At 44.7% G+C, this 19,654-nt stretch overlaps 1 protein-coding gene across 1 annotated transcript in view; it reads left to right on the top strand.

Annotated features, from left to right (window-relative positions):
* Window positions 1-1,010: 1,010 nt before the first annotated feature.
* Window positions 1,011-19,654, top strand: part of LOC115103622 (heparan sulfate glucosamine 3-O-sulfotransferase 4-like) — a 55,260-nt gene continuing 36,616 nt past the window's right edge. Inside the window, exon 1 of the mRNA XM_065006732.1 lies at window positions 1,011-2,168. Within this exon, the coding sequence (XP_064862804.1) occupies window positions 1,549-2,168 (620 nt within the window). The 5' untranslated portion in view covers window positions 1,011-1,548. The remainder of the gene's footprint in view (window positions 2,169-19,654) is intronic.

Here is a 19,654-nt window from a genome sequence, read left to right as displayed (position 1 = left end):
GGAGACATATCTCAGTGGCTCACAATCTAGAATCTCTTACTTTACCTCCCAAAAGGGCATAAGTCAAATTTGTCAACATTTTTCAATTCAGAGAACAATACTGACTGTCACCTTGTGTAATAAATGTGGTACAGATATGTTCTCCCTACATAAGTATCTTCAATGCAAAATACCTCAGTAAGGCTACACAGCCTAGTGTCGATTCCAGCTCACTTACATTGCACTCTCTTGCACTGTCACGTAACCCTCCTTTGTATCAGGCCAGCATGCATGAGAAGCAACAACCTCATTGATATGAATTGGTGGAGTGAAAGGACGATTTTTATCACACATAATTTCCATCGAAAAAAATATTGATCTATTCTTCAACCACCCCTCCTACCTTCTTGTGTAAAATCTCACAAGATCACGGTTACAATTATTGCAATGTTCCAGAGAACACCAGTAGGGAGCAGCCATGAGCTGCTTGATGAATACTTATTTAGTAGTAGTTGTAGTAGTAGTAGTCGTAGAATAATAATAATAATTATTATTATTATTATTATGACGCATTTTATTCAGTAAATAATTTGAGGCAAGTCAGATGTAGCCTACATTAGTTGGGCAAATTATATTTAAGATTTCTTCTTAAGTGCATACAGGACACTACTTTTCCCTACTCACCCTTACATTCATCCAGCAACATCTTTGCTAATCATAAGGCATAGAAAAAGGAGGAGGAGGAATAGTCATCCCGCCTTCCCAATGCCATCTCAGTGCTATCTGGCTGTCGTATCTGACGTCTCATTGGGTTTCCTACACTCTGGCACCGATTGCGGAAAGTGGGTGTTCACTTACTGAGCTTGTGGTGCTCCTACTAATATAATAGTGCTTCCGTGCGGGAGAGCTCACACAGTTGATGCGCACATCGTATCTACCAATCAACAGAAGGCATTAGGACAGCAAGCAACATTCCTGGCCACTGAGAGAGCGGAGTCAATTAATATTTATGCAAAGGTTGTTCACTTTCTACTTCACAAAGTTAGCAGTGAGAGGTCCAATGTGTGGCAGTTTTTTCACCCTTGTTGGGAAGATCCACCGGATTTGTAATTGGCCGTCAGTGTGTCGGGATGAAGACGTGCTTTGCACACTACTTCAAACACTTTGGCGTTCCCTTTTTTCTTACCAAGACTTCTTCCATCACACTCTGCCCATTTCAAACCAGGCTGCTGGTTTCAAACCAGGCTGCTCATTTGGAAGGACGCCAGACCGCAGGCTTTCTAATCTGCAAATTCAGTCCAATAAACGGTGACATTGGCTGTCAGCGTTGGAATAAGAAATCGATAGGCTACTCAAAAAAGGGACGCGATATTCTTTCGGAATTTTAACGATCTATTTCCTGTATCCTTATAACCATGCAAATTGGGGGTATGCTGGAGTGGTTCAACTACTCACATTTTCAAATGGAGCAATGCTGATAGTGACAGATTATTGTTGTTGAGTGTCCATGCAAGTATTGGGGTGGAAACATGTCTGGCCACTTCTTTGAGAGGATCACTGCTATCAGAGATGGCATTTTGGTCCAGCACTTCGGTTTTTACCTCTAAAGTGCCCAGGAAAATTTTATTCATGTTCACCCTCTCCCTTTCTGTCACCTACTTGTTCTATAGCTTGATGAGCTGTTACAACTCGTTACAGTTCCCCTTGCAAGAGAACTACGTGTACCAAGGGAGGCTGGTGACGGAGGAGACAACTTTCGTAACATTAAGGGAGAAACTTTATTCCACTTCACCCCAGGGCTATTTGGACGAGGAGCTGATAGAGGTTACTGCCGCCGCCGCCGAGCAAACGGTTGCAATTTCCACTGTCAAAGATAATGTGGAGACCGAGCAAAGAACATTGGATTGGGTTAGGAATCAGGCGGCTCCGACTAAAACTGCCGCGGTGTATCAATCTCCCGCTCTGGAGAGGGAGCACCAGGAATTCAGCACCACGGACAACGAACTCAGGGTGAACTGCACCTCGGATTATGGGGTGAAAAAATTACCCCAAGCTATTATAATTGGGGTGAAGAAAGGAGGCACCAGGGCTCTGCTCGAAGCTTTGAGGGTCCATCCCGATATCAGAGCCGTTGGGAATGAGCCGCATTTCTTCGACAGGAACTACGAGAAAGGGCTGGATTGGTACAGGTGCGCGCAACCACTCTCACTTAATAACCCTATCTGGTTCAGAGGTCTCATTACCCCACATAACATAAACCATGTGTTGGTAGATAGTCTAGATTTGTTCATATTTCAAATCCATTAGATTACCACTAATAATACGTCGGCCTATACCACTATCAATGTCATTATTCATTATAATCATAATCATAATAAAAAATAACAACTGCTTAAAAAATAGCCTACCTATTAGACTGGATATCTGCCAAGTAATTCGGCTTAAAAATGTTTCTAGTCTAGTAAAATATCCCCCACTTGTTTTGCATCCAACAATACAAAACAGTTGATCAGTGCTTCTGAAGTACGGTGAACCTAGTTTTACAATAATATACCGTGTTTTATCACAGTATGCATGTATATGAACATAGCATGCAGCAATAGCCAAACTATTCAGTCGAACAGGTGTTCATGCGAGTGCATTCATTGGAACAATACTCAGATCCCACCTACAGTTGTGGTATTACCTTTCTATAGTGTTCAGAACTGCCCCTGTGCAACAGGCCTGGTACTTTAGCAGTGTCCTCTGGGTTTGGGATGTAATGTCGAGTTAGTATTCATACTGTACCACATGTTCTGATAGTGTCACAAATATAGACAATCTTGTCTCATTTAGACAAAATGTATTTCCAAGTGTATTTCCATCTGATAATAGCTCGTTTCCAACTATGGAATATTGAGTTTATTTAGCAAATGCGTTGTAATATCCACAAAAAAAAAATCCACCATTGCAGAAAAAAAGTCCCGTAGCTTGATAACAAAATGAAAACATTCTGCGCTCACCAAGATCCATATCTGATTCAGAATATATTGGAGGAATTGTGAAAAAGTGGTCATTTTAAAGCTATTTAATCTGACACAGAGCTGAAACCAAATGCATGTAGCTAAAGGCCTATTTAAGTCCATCTATCTGAAAGCCATATTACCAGGCTTTTGCTGTATGACTGCATGGGGGGTAGAGAGATCATCATTTTGATCAACTAATCCAGATGTTTTTCTACTGATCCTGAGTGTTGTACCATCCGTGTCTTCTCACATGCAATACATTCAAGGTAAAGATTCCCCCAGTCAGGTTCATCACCCAGTCAGGTTCATCACCCAGTCAGGTTCATCACCCAGTCAGGTTCATCACCCAGTCAGGTTTTTTACATTTGTTTTCCAACACTGCACATCTCACTGCCTCCTTTGTGATTGTTTTCTTCCTGTTTATTAAAAGATAAACAATCATGGCATTAAACCACAGTCTGTTTGAGGGTTCGTCCGTCCCTCCGTTTGACAGTGGCACTCGCTCAATAAAGTGCCAGCATCTAGCAAGATGATGGTCTGACCAACCAGGGGAATGCTGGATTTCAAATGGACTCGGTGAGCAGATAATGAAAATGAAGCCAGCCAATAGTACACAGAGTCCCTGACTCCATGCTTGTGCCCAGAGGGATGAGGTGCTGTGCCTGTGAACCCAGTCTAGTACAGTGGCTCGGGGCTTTGGGTATACAGGGAACCATCTGCCTCAACTCATTGCAGTGTGGATGGGAGCTATGCTCTCCTCTGTCCTCGGCTGTTGGCTGTTCATTTAGCCCGTGTTAATGTGAGACGTTTCATTACGCTTTCGGTGTCAGGCTCGTTAGACGACAAGATGACAGGCTTACATAAATAACACCAAAGTGTGCTTGTGTGTTTTAGTGCCCCTGAGCCAACCAAATCCCTTAAGCGCTCTTAACATTTATTTCCGCGTTTCGTCCTCTGAGTAATGTTAACCTCAGGATGACGTATGCAGAAATGTAAGTATCGGGTAGCGGTGTTTTTTACACCCATGGGGACGATATAGCAATGTGTCTATTCTGTCTGCCAAATTTGAACAGTGTTGTAGTGTGACAAGGGAAAGAAAAGTTACACTCAGAGCTATGTGATCTGCCCACGTCCTGATGCTACAGACAAAGCATGTCATTTTTGTGGATTTTTTCTGTTTAAAAAAATATATACTACATCACGTCTGTGTGCAGGCCTACTGTGTAGGCTGTGTGCCTAATCCTATGACTGAAATCATGATCACAACCATTTAACGTTGGCTTCCGAGGTTGAGTCTGATAATGTCATCACATGCGCTGAATCAATTTGGTTGTGCAGCGGTGGCCAGTTTCATACTTTGTGATGGCTTGGAGAGTTAGCCACTGGCAGAGGATGAATGTGGTACCGTTGTAAAAGATTTAAAAGAATCCCGTACAAATGCACAGCCTGAAGAGGTGTGCACTGAGAGAGCTATTCTGTGCTTGCCACAGTTATACAGTGCTCCAGAATCCCGGTATGCATACAGAATTCATCTGGTAGAAAATATCAAGTGAAAACATATTTTTATACCCCATCCGCTGGGCATATAGTTCACAGGGAGTAAGTTCATCTTCTTGTTCATGAAATATGATGCAGCACCTCGGTGACATCTGTTTTTACCTGGGTTACACATCTGGTTACACAATGTTTAAAAGGCTTGCCGTGGAGGACCTTATGCCTTGTTAAACTCCTTACCGCTTGTGAAGGGAAGCTATAGTCTTTAACCAGCAGGTCATTCTTTCTGTGTGTCGGGTCATAATAGCTATACCATCATTAGAAGAATCCCGCCGTTGCCTGGAAGCCTATCTCGGGTTTAAATAGGTGCTGCAAAACAGCAGACGATTCATTGAGCTGGTATTTAGGAAGAACTCTATTGCTTGTGATGCAATTGATTTCCCCAGGAAGATTATCTGGGTTGTACTATTATGCTGATCATATTGTGTGAGTTGTCAATGAGACGCGTAGCTCTGAAGCGGCTCTGAGGTCTCCGAGCACTTTATCATTGTGTTGGGAGACTGACACTTGGACCTTGTAAGCGATAAAAGCTGAGGCAATGGGACTGTAAATCTTTTCAGCTGTTTTGTACCTTTGCAAGGCTATGGCCCTGTGTTGCACAAGATGACAAACAATAATGTGAAATTACAGGGGTGCTTATTACGTGCAGAATGGTGTTTTGAATGTGCTCTCCTTCCCCAAGCTATTTCACCTCAGGCGGAGGTCTTGGTTGCTGCCTGCTGGCTTTTATATGAGGTGGCCTTTAAAAAAGATGCCAAAGAATCAGCCTTGCCATCACCAAGGACTTTCTCTCTTTGTGTGAGTTGTAATGCATTCTGATCAATAGGGACCTACACAGCTCAGAAGCCCACACAGTGCAGGCTCTACGCTCTGCCAAGGCCTTGCAATGAAGTGCTCTCATTCTTTTATCTACTTCTTCATCGAGGCTCTGTTTCCCACTGAATGGTGGAAAAAGCTTAACGAAACAATTTCCAGTTTGCTGCTTCTTCTTTTTCAGTAAATACGAAATGCTAGTAGTGTAGAGACCATGTCAGAGCACCATGTCTTTGCACTGCTGCAGGCCCGGGGGGACTCTGAGGAGAATAGCATGAATTCCAGCCCCAGCTTTATCCGCACCCTTCAGTGTAGTAAGACAGGACCCTCTGACAGGAAGTGTGTGTCGGAGACAGCGATCTACTGCTGAGAGTAGCATCAGAGAGTCTAAATCCTGTGTTTATCCCTTGTTTACCCCTGCGCTCCCACCTCAGCATGCAGCTCCACGGCTCAGCTCCCTGAGTCTTGCCACCAGACTAGGGGCCCGTGACTCCAGTCAGCGGGGAGATGGGATGGAGGGAGGTGGGCCAGATCCCTGAGCAGCAGGCTGGATGCCATCCCCTCCATCTTCCAGCTGGGCCTGTGTTGCTGCTCCTGCAGCGCCTCCACGTCCTCCGCTCCTCCCCGGCAAGCCGGAATCTGTCTATGCCGGATAAGATGGCGCCAAGGCTCGCAAGGACGCACCTCTGGGTACTTGGATGCCAACGCGGCAGTCGTGGAATTAAACTTTTTAATTAGTAGCATGCCCCAGTGCCTGTCAAGAGAGTGGACCGCTGCAGTCAGGTTGGTCTCAACATCCCCCCTCCCCTTTTCCACTTGATTAAACTCCCAAGCACCACAGAGCGCAGAGATTCCACCAGTGTCCTCAACAGAAACATATTTATTTCCCATTCCAATAACTTTGACTGGATGCAGACATGGCACAGCGCTATGACACAGACGGTACCTTCCCGCCAGAAAGCCTTTGTGTCATCTCTGTCTGGCTGTTAAACATGAGTTTATGAAGGAGAATAATCAGAACCTTCAGATTGCTGCACCACCAATTACTGTCAGTCTGTATAAATATGGATACTGGATCACACTTAAAAAGCCAAATGTAACTCACTCTGTAGCAAGTTCCTACAACTGTGAATGGCAGGTTTGTGTAGCCATTTACTGGTGTATAATCACATGCACGATACAGTTGAAGTCGGGAAGTTTACATACACTCATTAAAAGTACATTTTCAACCACGCCAAAACTATAGTTTGTTAACAAGAAATTTGTGGAAAGTTGGTTAGGACATCTACTTTGTGCATGACACAAGTCATTTTTCTAAAAATGGTTTACAGACAGATTATTTCACTTATAACTAATTCACTGTATCACAATTCCAATGGGCCAGAAGTTTACATACACTAATTTGATTGTGCCTTTAAACATCTTGGAAAATTCCAGAAAATGATGTCATGGCTTTAGAAGCTTCTAATAGGCTTATTGACATAATTTGAGTCAAATGGAGGTGTACCTGTGGATGTATTTCAAGGCCTACCTTCAAACTCAGTGGCTCTTTGCTTGACATCATGGGAAAATCAAAAGAAATCAGCCAAGATCTCAGAAAAAAATTGTAGACTTCCACAAGTCTGGTTCATCCTTGTGGAACAATTTCCAAACGACTGAAGGTACCACATCTGTACAAACAATAGTACGCAAGTATAAACACCATGGGACCACGCAGCCGTCATACCGCTCAGGAAGGAGACGCGTTCTGTCTCCTAGAGATTAACGTACTTTGGTGCAAAAAGTGCTAAATCAATCCCAGAACAATAGCAAAGGACCTTGTGAAGATGCTGGAGGAAACAAGTACAAAAGTATCTATATCCACAGTAAAACAAGTCCTATATCGGCATAACCTGAAAGGCTGCTCAGCAAGGAAGAAGCCACTGCTCCAAAACCACCATGAAAAAGCCAGACTAGAGTTTGTAACTGCACATGGGGACAAAGATTGTACTTTTTGGAGAAATATCCTCTGGTCTGATGAAACAAAAATAGAACTGTTCGGTCATAATGACCATCGTTATGTTTGGAGGAGAATGGGGGATGCTTGTAAGCCGAAGAACACCATCCCAACCATGAAGCACGGGGGTGGCAGAATCATGTTGTGGGGGTGCTTTGCCGCAGGAGGGACTGGTGCACTTCATGAGGAGGAAAATTATGTGGATAAATTGAAGCAACATCTCAAGACATCAGTCAGGAAGTTAAAGCTTGGTCACAAAGGGGTCTTCCAAATAGACAATGACCCAAAGCATACTTCCAAAGTTGTGGCAAAAGGGCTTAAGGACAGCAAAGACCTCAATCCTATTGAAAATGTGTGGGCAGAACTGAAAAGGCCTGTGTGAGCAAGGAGGCCTACAAACCTGACTCAGTTACACAAGCTCTGTCAGGAGGAATGGGCCAAAATTCACCCAGCTTATTGTGGGAAGCTTGTGGAAGGCTACCTGAAATGTTTGACCCAAGTTAAACAATTTAAAGGCAATGCTACCAAGTACTATTTGAATGTATGCAAACTTCTGACCCACTGGGAATGTGATGAAAGAAATAAAAGCTGAAATAAATCATTCTCTCAACTATTATTCTGACATTTCACATTCTTAAAATAAAGTGGTGATCCTAACTGACCTAAGACAGGGCATTTTTACTAGGATTAAATGTCAGGAATTGTGGAAAAACTGAGTTTAAATGTATTTGGCTAAGGTGTATGTAAACCTCCGACTTCAACTGTACCTGAGGTGTGAGCTAGGTAGCTAGCTAGCTAAATGTCTACTAGCTAGATATTTAGGTGTGTATAGCTATCTTATGTGTATGTCTTTACAGCGGAACTGTGGGAACAATTCACAACACTTTATCTCTCCAGTTAAACAATATCAGCAGGTATTATCAAAATAAGTTTAGTCATGAACACCATCCACACAGTATTGCACTGCCTGGGATTTTTTTTCTGCAATGGAATCAGTGTTTTCTGTTGGGAGAATGTGGATTCAATTTGTTTTGTGTTCCTCTAGGGTCAGCCTTGGGGGTTATCTGGGTCTATTTCTATTGTGACACTAGAATTATGAAAGAAGTAACACTGCTGCATCCTTTGTGGCTTAGAGAGAGGACAAATCACTCTGGCAGTGGGTTAGTGCAGACATTTCCATTCTACCCCAGCTTCTTCTTGCTATTCACATGCAATACCTTACCCTCTCTATTTGACATTCATTTCCTATTCCGTGTCATGGACAAAGCTACACCCAAACACCTAAAGTGATCATTCTCCAATTCCAGTAAAGTTGACTTTACTTGAGCTTAGAATTTAATTTGCTGATTCAATTTGCCAACACGATCAATTGGCATTGGGGCATCGTTGCCATCAAGACTCGGCCTCCCTTTAGGTTTGTGTCTGTCAAAATAGAACTGGATGGAGTTCTGCCTTGCATTCTTCTCCATTCCACCGCCAATGGGAAAACAGGGAATTCTTAGACCCCTATTTCAGTTCCATGTCATAGACGGATTGCCTGAAAATGACAGCCCCAGTCTCGCCTGTTAAATGATTTATTTTGGACCAAAAATAAAGTATAAGCACAAGTGATTTTAAGCTTGAAAGGATTCCTATCTCCCAGGGATTATTTACTTGCCGCAGAATTGCAGTGATGTGCTTCTAGTCAGAAGGAACAATGATTCCATTCGGCAAGAATGCTGCTTTACAGCCATCTTTAAATCTCCCTGAATAAGACTTCCTTTTGGGACAAATAAGCATGTCAATCATACTGGTCAAGATTCCAATGTTCCTTTCGCCTCTCCTGGAACACTTGGTGCTGTGCATACATGCCCCTTATCGGTTGTGAGTGATGCAGTCTCATGACACAAACCCAAAAGCAAGCTGATGCATTGGTTCAGTCAGAGCAGGGTTCTCTCTGACAGGGCTGGCCATGGAGCCAAGACGTCACGCAAGGGCTGTTGGGAGCATGTTTCAAATATGTGGCCGTGACCTGACATGTACTCCAGGAGTGTGTTAAGCTGAGGGATGTGGGGAGAGTGGAAATCATAACTTCTCCCTCCATGCTCTACCAGTAGCATTATTCCGCCTGCATGCCCATGACATGTTACACACAGAGCTTATTCATAGGAAATATAGCAGCTTGGCCGTATCAAGATGTAGGAATTACCTTGAGATATAGTCTGGGATGACATGGAAAGCAATTGTCATTTATTTTCAAGGACTTGCCAAAGAACAGAGCAGAATGAAAAGGCAGTTCTAGCTAGAGAAATATGCAGGTGTCCTGTGAGCTCACGTGCACCTCGCGCCACTGACGCCATCCACAGCTCACAACAATCTTGACAGGCTTAATTCAATTATGGCAGTGCGATGTGCTGAGACTCCGGAGGTGTGAGCTAATTCCTCTGTTTACACCCCTGAGTCACTGTCACAAACAAAGACAAACACATTCATTGGCTTCCAGGAGCTTGTTTGCTGCGATTGCCCCATTGCCTTTGAAGTTTCTCATCGCTTTATGTTGTTTATTTATTCATGCTCTTTCTTTGCCTGAAATCACCATGGGGTATTCCGCTAGAATATTTGAGCACAGTGTGAAACAATGAAGGAGCTGAGTATTAGACGTGTAAACTACGCACAACACAGTCCTTACATTGAGATGGTACTCTGATTCAGAGGGGATGGGATCAATGGGGAAGACACATTTCAGTTGAATGCATTCAGTTGTACAACTGACTAGGTATCCCCCTTTCCCTTTCCATGTTGATTGGGACTTTCAAGTAGGAGATCTTCATTGGGAGTTGTGTTTATAGAAACCCTTTTATAAGTATTTAGGTTTTCGAGTTTCAATCATCTGTATCAAGAAGACTTTATTAATCAGACCTCCACCATGAGAATGCTGTCCTCTATTCTCTGTATAGGCTGGTGGAAGTGATTTTAATATAGAGGCTGTGGCATTGTGCCAAGCTCCTTTGAGACTTGGTCTAAGCCGATGAAATGCAAAAGGCTGCTTTTAGGGATTATGCTAATTACTAATTGGTGTATAAGAAGGTGATTGTTTTTCCTTGGATAATTTGGATTATTGGGATTAGAGATTTAGTTGCAAGTTAACGCGCTCTTCCTGTTTTAATGGGGCAATTAGCTCCTCCCAACCATGTGAAGCCAACTCTTAGCTAATGTGGCTGAGAGTTTTTCTTTATGCCTGTAACATGCTCAGCCACACACGTGTGCAGGGCAACACACGAGGAAATGTGTTGCAGTGAAATCACATTTAAAGATGCTTGTGTGTTTAAAAGAAAAGTGACATATACCATAATCCTCTATGTATGGGGGCACAAAGGGGTACACAGTCAGACATCACAGGTACAATCACGTTTCTCCATGGTCTTGTTTTTCTGTTGAATGTCAGGATTTAGCTTTGTATTTAGCTTTGTATCGTTCCAAAAAAAGATGCCAAACTGTAGTTACAGTATATATATATATTTATATATTTTTTTCCCCACCTTTATTTAACCAGGTAGGCATGAGGAGGTAGGCGAATAATTACAATTTTGCAGATTAACACTGGAGTGATAAATTATCAGATGGTCATGTACAGGTAGATATATTGGTGTGCAAAAGAGCAGAAAAGTAAATAAATAAAAACAGTATGGGGATGAGGTAGGTAAAATTGGGTGGGCTTATTTACCGATAGACTATGTACAGCTGCAGCGATCGGTTAGCTATTCACAAGATATGTTTCAGAGCAGGAAGAAAAGATAGGAGTGAAAACATGCCAACCCATACCCAGGGCTATAGCAGGATTAGACTCTCTTTTTGTCTGAGGTTTATCTTTGGATATGTGAGCTACACTTGGTTTATTCATCCTGTTCATTTTCAGTATGCCTGGGATGACTCTACTCACGGTCTCCTTCCACTCCCATCGACCTCCAGTTTGTTTCACATCTGCATGACTCGAGGAGGGAGAATGTTAAGTATGAATTGATTTTTAAATAAGCATACGTTTACCTTCAGACACCTGCGAACATATTGGGCTCGTCCTGTATTGCAAAACAGGCTATTGTAATTGATCTTTGTGATGAACATTGAGGACAGACCACCCTGTCTTTGCAGTCAAGGTGACTTTGGCATCACAATCCTATACCGAGTCCCTTGTTTTTTTTCATGATGGGACAACTTACCATGAAAGCGCATCTGGGCAGAGGTGAGAAGGTAACAGTGCTGTAACTAATGGGTTTATTTAATTTAATTTACTGGTTGTGGCCCCCAGGTCATTGGAGGCATGCTGGCCACAGTGAGATTTGAGGTTGCAGTGGGAAAGAAAGAAAGATTAACCCTCTTTTCAAAAGGGCAAATTTCACTCATGTCATGCTGGATTTTCTTGCCGAGATAGCAGGCCAGTATAAATCTGCAGAACTAAATGAATACAGGTTTGCGGTGAAATGGGCCTCTCAAGCTTATTTCGTACAAGCCACCTAATCAACGTCACGCTGGGGCCATGCTCGCTGGGCTGGGGAATCGGTCATAAATGAAAGCTTTGTCAACATGTCCTCAGATGGATGCAAGGGAGCATTTGCAATAACAATTGCTTCTTGATTCGAAACGTTGACGTGCCAACGGAAGGTTAATTGGGCATATCTAACCCGACTGAAGTTTATTTGGGGGGATAGTTGTGAGGGCTAGTATTTTCCTAATGATTAAAGGTATATAATTATGTAGAACAGCATGGTAGGGTTGTTGCTGTCATCAATAACCCCCGGCTTTTAGCTAAATATTATCTTTGATGCCATTGTTGTAGTCACATGTCTCTCCGTATCTGTTTCTGGCCACATTGTCTCCAATTAACAGTCTCACAATTTTCTGATGGAATCAGTGGAATATAAATGAAGCAATCCCAGCAGCCTCTGGCTCTGCGTCGTCTCAGCCTCACGCTGAATCACTCGCTGTTAGATCTGTGCTGTAATAAACCCACTTTTTACAGGGCTAAACACGTACTCACTGCACCTTGGGTAAACTCAACAAACGCTTCAGGGTTTCAAAATTAATGTTGCATAATAATTAGTTAACCAACAGTGCGATGCAAGAGGAAGGAATTTACACCTTGTGTTTAATAACAGATAGTTAAATTTGTCTTGCTACTAATGTTGCATGTGTTTCTTCATGCTATTTAATAGTTGGGACTCACTTAGCTGGCTCCTTCCCTCCACACAGATGGATCTGCACAAACACACCCATTTGATGTTTTTCCTTTCAGTAGATTTTTGGGTTGTGGTGGCAAGACAGTGTAAAACACTGAAAACTGCCTACAAACCACTGACGGTTGCTCATGGCGGAATCCGATCAAAACAAAGACGCCGTGTTTGGTTAGTTCACTCAGCCAGCCATTGGCTGCTTGATGGGTCGATCTGCATTCTAGAGGATGTTATTGAAGTACATTTTTTTTTAGAACTGAGGCATTTTCTCTTATAGGCTACTCCAGGTGTAATATGATCACTCTCCTTCTCGCCTGTCTGATGGGCTAACCCAATTCTAAAGCTGTGAGAGGGGTGTGTGTTGTTGTGTGTTCGAGACGAGTGAATGTCCAAAGTCAAACCAAAAAGGCGATAGACATTCCACGGTACCACCCATAGATGAAGAGACTAACACTCTTAAAAGCCTAGTGCAGTCAAAAGTGTGATTTTACAGTGTTTTATATACACTGCTCAAAAAAATAAAGGGAACACTTAAACAACACAATGTAAGTCCAAGTCAATCACACTTCTGTGAAATCAAACTGTCCACTTAGGAAGCAACACTGATTGACAATAAATTTCACATGCAAATGGAATAGACAACAGGTGGAAATTATATGCAATTAGCAAGACACCCCCAATAAAGGAATGGTTCTGCAGGTGGTAACCACAGGCCACTTCTCAGTTCCTATGCTTCCTGGCTGATGTTTTGGTCACTTTTGAATGCTGGCGGTGCTTTCACTCTAGTGGTAGCATGAGACGGAGTCTACAACCCACACAAGTGGCTCAGGTAGTACAGCTCATCCAGGATGGAACATCAATGCGAGCTGTGGCAAGAAGGTTTGCTGTGTCTGTCAGGGTAGTGTCCAGAGCATGGAGGCGCTACCAGGAGACAGGCCAGTACATCAGGAGACGTGGAGGAGGCCGTAGAAGGGCAACAACCCAGCAGCAGGACCGCTACCTCCGCCTTTGTGCAAGGAGGTGCAGGAGTAGTACTGCCAGAGCCCTGAGAAATGACCTCCAGCAGGCCATAAATGTGTCTGCTCAAACGGTCAGAAACAGACTCCATGAGGGTGGTATGAGGGCCCGACATCCACAGGTGGGGGTTGTGCTTACAGCCCAACACCGTGCAGGACGTTTGGCATTTGCCAGAGATCACCAAGATTGGCAAATTCGCCACTGGCGCCCTGTGCTCTTCACAGATGAAAGCAGGTTCACACTGAGCACATGTGACAGAAGTGACAGAGTCTGGAGACGCCGTGGAGAACGTTCTGCTGCCTGCAACATCCTCCAGCATGACTGGTTTGGCGGTGGGTCAGTCATGGTGTGGGGTGGCATTTCTTTGGGGGGCCGCAACAGCCCTCCATGTGCTCGTCAGAGGTAGCTTGACTGCCATTAGGTACCGAGATGAGATCCTCCGGCCCCTTGTGAGACCATATGCTGGTGCGGTTGGCCCTGGGTTCCTCCTAATGCAAGACGATGCTAGACCTCATGTGGCTGGAGTGTCTCAGAAGTTCCTGCAAGAGGAAGGCATTGATGCTATGGACTGGCCCGCCCGTTCCCCATACCTGAATCCAATTGAGCACATCTGGGACATCATGTCTCGCTCCATCCACCAACAGACTGTCCAGCAATTGGCGGATGCTTTAGTCCAGGTCTGGGGGGAGATCCCTCAGGAGACCATCCACCACCTCATCAGGAGCATGCCCAGGCGTTGTAGGGAGGTCATACAGGCACGTGGAGGCCACACACACTACTGAGCCTCATTTTGACTTGTTTTAAGGACATTACATCAAAGTTGGATCAGCCTGTAGTGTGGTTTTCCACTTTAATTTTGACTGTCACTCCAAATCCAGACCTCCATGGGTTGATAAATTTGATTTCCATTGATAATTTTTGTGTGATTTTGTTGTCAGCACATTCAACTATGTAACAAAAAAGTATTTAATAAGAATATTTCATTCATTCAGATCTAGGATGTGTTATTTTAGTGTTCCCTTTATTTTTTTGAGCAGTGTATATTACCACACTATGAGTGACTTAAAAAAAAAGATTTGTCTTAAAATTATAACTGATTATTTTCCCTTTCATGCGATATAGACAGTGGTTTGCATCATCTCTTGTTTTGTAGCTTTTTTTGTGCACTTTCCTATAAATATTGTGAAGCACAAGCATTTCGCTACACTCGCATTAACATCTGCTAACCATGTGTATGTGACAAATAAAATTTGATTTGATTTGATTTGAAGCGGAAAATTTTTCCATACAGTATGGCATTTGGTTCAACTTGAATCATAACTCTATTTGTTCCCCAATTGTCTTCATTCTACTACATTTTAGTTATCCGTATTCAAGTGTTTCATCATCAGTGCATGATGGGAATTTTTTAGTTTGTAGTTTTAACGTAACTGCTCCGTTGGACTACAGCTCTCACCGGGAGCCTTCACACTCAGATTAGCCGCACCGTGTTTCTAACTTGTTCTGACAGGTGATTTGCCCATAGTCTTTTGATGAGTTGTTCACATTCTGATATAGCAAAGTTTCTGTGCATAAAAATTCCACCGTAAATGCGATTCACAATTGAATCATAGATGTCTTTGCTTGACTGAGTGCACCAGTTTATTTGTAAATGTCTCAACTTTTTGGTATAATCGCCTTAGGTATGGTTGAAATACTGGATGCTGCTTCTTGCTCCCAAACCAGTTCACTCAGGCCACCGCCAGACTGCATCTGAAGTGTAGGTTATTGTAGTGTAAGTCAAAATGATCTGTCCCCCGTATCCTCACGAGTTTGCACAGGAAAAGAGAAGGTAGGTAATGTAACGTTTTATATTGCGACAGCGTCTTTAGAAAGGCAAAGTTCAAAAACTAGCCCTAGTAATACAGGAGTATGGTAATGAATATCAGTGAAAAACAGTATAGTGTTCAGACAAACCTTGACATTGAAAGGGCATGCCCCCCCCCAACTCAAATAAATGGTACCCCACAGAGCCAGACATGGCCCTGGCATTCCCCGATTTTAGTTCCTTTTGTTTCACGAGTCAAGGGCCTTTTTTTATCAGACTTGTCCATTATCTGAGTCTGAAAGACACAGCAAAGTCCACCACATGGTCTGTCAATTTGTGAACCTCACCAGAGCAGTCCTGGTGTGATAATGAATGTAATTTCTTTCCTCCTATGGCACAGACCCAATTATTTAAAATGCAGTCAGGCCTGTGGACCTGTGCATGTGGGGAAGTGTAAGATACACCAAATAGTCATCTTCACCCACTCCTAGATGAAAATAATTGTCAATGATAATGTATTTCTTTATTATAAGGAAAGTAAATGTTTTAATACAGAAACATGTTGTCAGGACCCGGTTACGAACCCGGGTCTCCGGAGTGAGAAACAGTCACTTAACCAACTGAGCCACGAATAGTCGGCAGAACCCAGAAGATGAGGCAGACACAGCAGTACTTGAGACGGTGTATTTAATGTAGTAAAAAAGTGAAGTCCTTCAGGAACACATGTAACTCCACAACCTCAAAAGGAATTCCACAAGAACAAAGGTAATCCTCCAAGACAAAAAAAAGGTAAATCCACAAGGTGGTAGGTATAGCACAAAAAGCCTCAAAAGATACTCAAAAATAAATAAACAAGAACAAAAAACAGAATTCCACAAGAGCGTCCACCGGGATCAACAAGAGTTAACAGAATACTAGGGCTGGGTGCTAACATACAAACACAGAGCAAAGGACTGAGGAAAACAAAGGGTTAAAATACAATCAGGGGAAACGAGGCACAGGTGCAAATAATAATGGGGATCAAGGGAAAACAAAAGGTCAAAAGGCACAATGGGGGCATCTAGTGACCAAAAACCGGAACAACCCTGGCCAAATCCTGACAGAATCCCCCCCCTAGGAACGGCTCCTGACGTTCCTACCAGCTCTCTCAGGGTGGAGAGCCCTGAACTGACGAATGAGGTCAGGGTCCAGTATGTCTTTGGCAGGAACCCAGGAGCGCTCCTCGGGACCGTAGCCTTCCCAGTCCACCAGATACTGCCAGGACCGCTGCACCCGGCGGGAATCCAGTATCCGATGGACGGTATAAGCCGGCTGGCCTCCAATGACACGAGGCGGAGGGGGAGGTCTGTCTGCCGGGACAAGGGGAGAAAAAACAACAGGTTTTAATAAGGAAATGTGAAATGTGGGATTAATCTTAAGGGATCTGGGTAAGTGTAGGCGATAAGAAACTGGGTTAACTCTCCTGGCAACCTTAAAGGGACCGATGTATTTTTGGGACAGCTTGCGAGACTCCACCCGTAGTGGTAAGTCTCTTGTGGAGAGCCAGACTCTCTGGCCGGGACGGCGACGTCTGTTGGCTTGTTGTTGGTACCTCTGTGAGGAACGCATAAGATTAAGACGGGTCTTCCTCCACATAAGCCGACAGCGTCTGACGAACTTCAAGGCTGAAGGCACTCTGACTTCTGCCTCCTGGTCCGGGAACAATGGAGGGGCATAGCCAAACTGACACTCGTGCGGGGACATACCAGTGGAGGAGGAGCGCAAGGTGTTGTGCGCGTATTCGGCCCAAACAATGAAGGACGACCATGTGGACGGGTTGTTACGAGTCATACATCGGAGGGTGGCTTCCAGCTCTTGATTCATCCTCTGTTTGGCCGTTGGACTCCGGATGGTACCCTGAAGATAGACTGGCAGAAGCACCCATGAGTTGGCAGAAGGCCTTCCAAAACCTTGAGGCGAACTGGGGACCTCTGTCAGAAACCATATCTTGAGGAATGCCGAAGACTCGAACACATGATTAATTACCAACTCAGCCGTCTCCTTGGCAGAAGGTAACTTAGTCAGAGGGACGAACCTGGCCGCCTTTGAAAACCTGTCGATTATGACTAGGATAGTAGTATTGCCATGGGATGGAGGAAGGCCAGTAATAAAGTCCAACGAGATATGGGACCAGGGTCTGTGGGGAATAGGTAAAGGGTGAAGGAGTCCTTGAGGGCGGAGGTGAGAAGATTTGCCCTGGCAGCACACGGGGCAGGCATTGACGAAAGAGGCAACGTCTTCTCTTATGGTAGGCCACCAGAACTTACGCTGGATGAACTCCAAGGTGCGACCTACGCCCGGGTGACAGGTGAGGCGAGAGGAGTGCCCCACAGAAGGACCTGAGTCCTCACTGCCTTGGGGACAAACAACCGATTGGCAGGACCCCCTTTCGGGTCCGGTTCGATAGCTTGAGCTCGTCTCACGGTATCCTCAACTTGCCACGAAATCGGAGCCACGATCTTAGCAGCAGGAAGGACAGGCATGTCAGTGTCATCTCGAATGGCAGGAGCGTAGACTCGGGACAGGGCATCCGGTTTGAGATTCTTCGACCCGGGCCGATAGGTGAGGATAAACTGGAATCGATTGAAGAAAAGAGACCATCTAGCTTGTCTAGAGTTCAACCGCTTCGCCTGCTGGATATACTCCAGATTTTTGTGGTCCGTAAGCACTTGAAACGGGTGAGAAGCCCCCTCGAGCCAGTGTCTCCATTCCTTCAATGCCATCTTAACCGCTAGGAGTTCACGATCCCCCACATCGTAGTTCCTCTCAGCCGGGGTAAGCCGGTGTGAGAAGAAAGCGCACGGATGAAGCTTCTTGTCTTCACCCCTCTGAGACAGGACAGCTCCAACACCAACCTCTGAGGCGTCTACCTCCACCACAAACGGTTCATCCGTAGTCGGTAGTATCAGGATGGGAGCAGAGAGGACGCGCTGCTTGAGTCCTTGGAAGGCCGTCTCAGCTTCTCTTCCCCACAAAAACCTTGCATTGCCACCCTTGGTTAAAGCTGAGAGAGGGGCTGCCACCAAGCTGAAGTTCTTGATGAACTTGCGGTAAAAGTTTGTGAAGCCCAGGAAACGCTGAACTTCCTTAACGGATTTGGGGTGGGCCAATCCGCTACCGCCCCTACCTTCCTGGGGTCCATTTGGACTCGACCGGGTTCCACTACAAATCCCAGGAATTGTACTCGGGATGAATGGAATTCACATTTTTCCGGCTTAACGTACAGATGGCTGTCTAGGAGGCGTTTGAGTACTTGTCTGACATGCTTTGTGTGTTCTTGAAGAGAGCTCGAAAAGATGAGGATGTCATCCAAGTAAACAAACACAAATATGTTAAGCATATCCCTAAGCACATCGTTTATGAGCGCTTGGAACACCGCTGGGGCGTTGGTCAGGCCGAAGGGCATCACCAAGTATTCATAGTGACCAGTAGGCGTGTTGAACGCGGTCTTCCACTCGTCACCAGGTCTGATCCGCACAAGATGGTATGCGTTCCGCAGGTCAAGCTTAGTGAAAACAACTGCTTCCTGGAGCAGCTCGAAGGCTGTGGCCATAAGGGGTAGCGGGTAACGGTTACGGACGGTTATGGCATTGAGTCCCCAGTAGTCGATGCAAGGACGTAATCCACCGTCTTTCTTGGCCACAAAGAAAAACCCTGCTCCCGCCGGGAGGTGGATGGACGCATGAGGCCTGCTTCCAGAGCGTCCTTGATGTAGGTATCCATAGCAGCTCGTTCGGGTGGAGATAGGGAAAAGATCCAACCCCTGGGGGCAAGTTCCCGGAAACAGTTCGATGGGGCAATCATAAGGTCTATGGGGTGGTAGCATGGTGGCCCTCTGTTTGCTAAATACCAGTTTGAGGTCATGGTAACACTCGGGAACTCGGGTCAGGTCGATGGATTCTAAAGACTCGGGAGTAGAACTCGGGAATTCGGGAAAATACATGTAGCTTGGCACGAGGGACCCCACTGCTTGATAGTGCCCACAGACCAGTCGATGTGAGGGTTATGGCTGTGAAGCCAGGGGTATCCAAGGACGAGAGGGAACTCGAACAGGAGATCAAATGAAAGTTCATCAATTCCTTGTGTTGTGAAACTGAAAGTCGCAAGGAGGTAGTGACATGAGTGACAAGTCCAGATCCCAAAGGGCTTCCATCCAATGTAGTAACCCTCATGGGGTCACTTAGAGGTTCAAAGGGAACGCCATTCTCCTTCGCCCAGACACCATCCATGAAGTTAC

This window comes from Oncorhynchus nerka, linkage group LG21, assembly GCF_034236695.1.
Source record: "Oncorhynchus nerka isolate Pitt River linkage group LG21, Oner_Uvic_2.0, whole genome shotgun sequence".
NCBI lineage: Eukaryota > Metazoa > Chordata > Actinopteri > Salmoniformes > Salmonidae > Oncorhynchus > Oncorhynchus nerka.
This window is presented reverse-complemented; position numbering and strand designations above follow the sequence as displayed.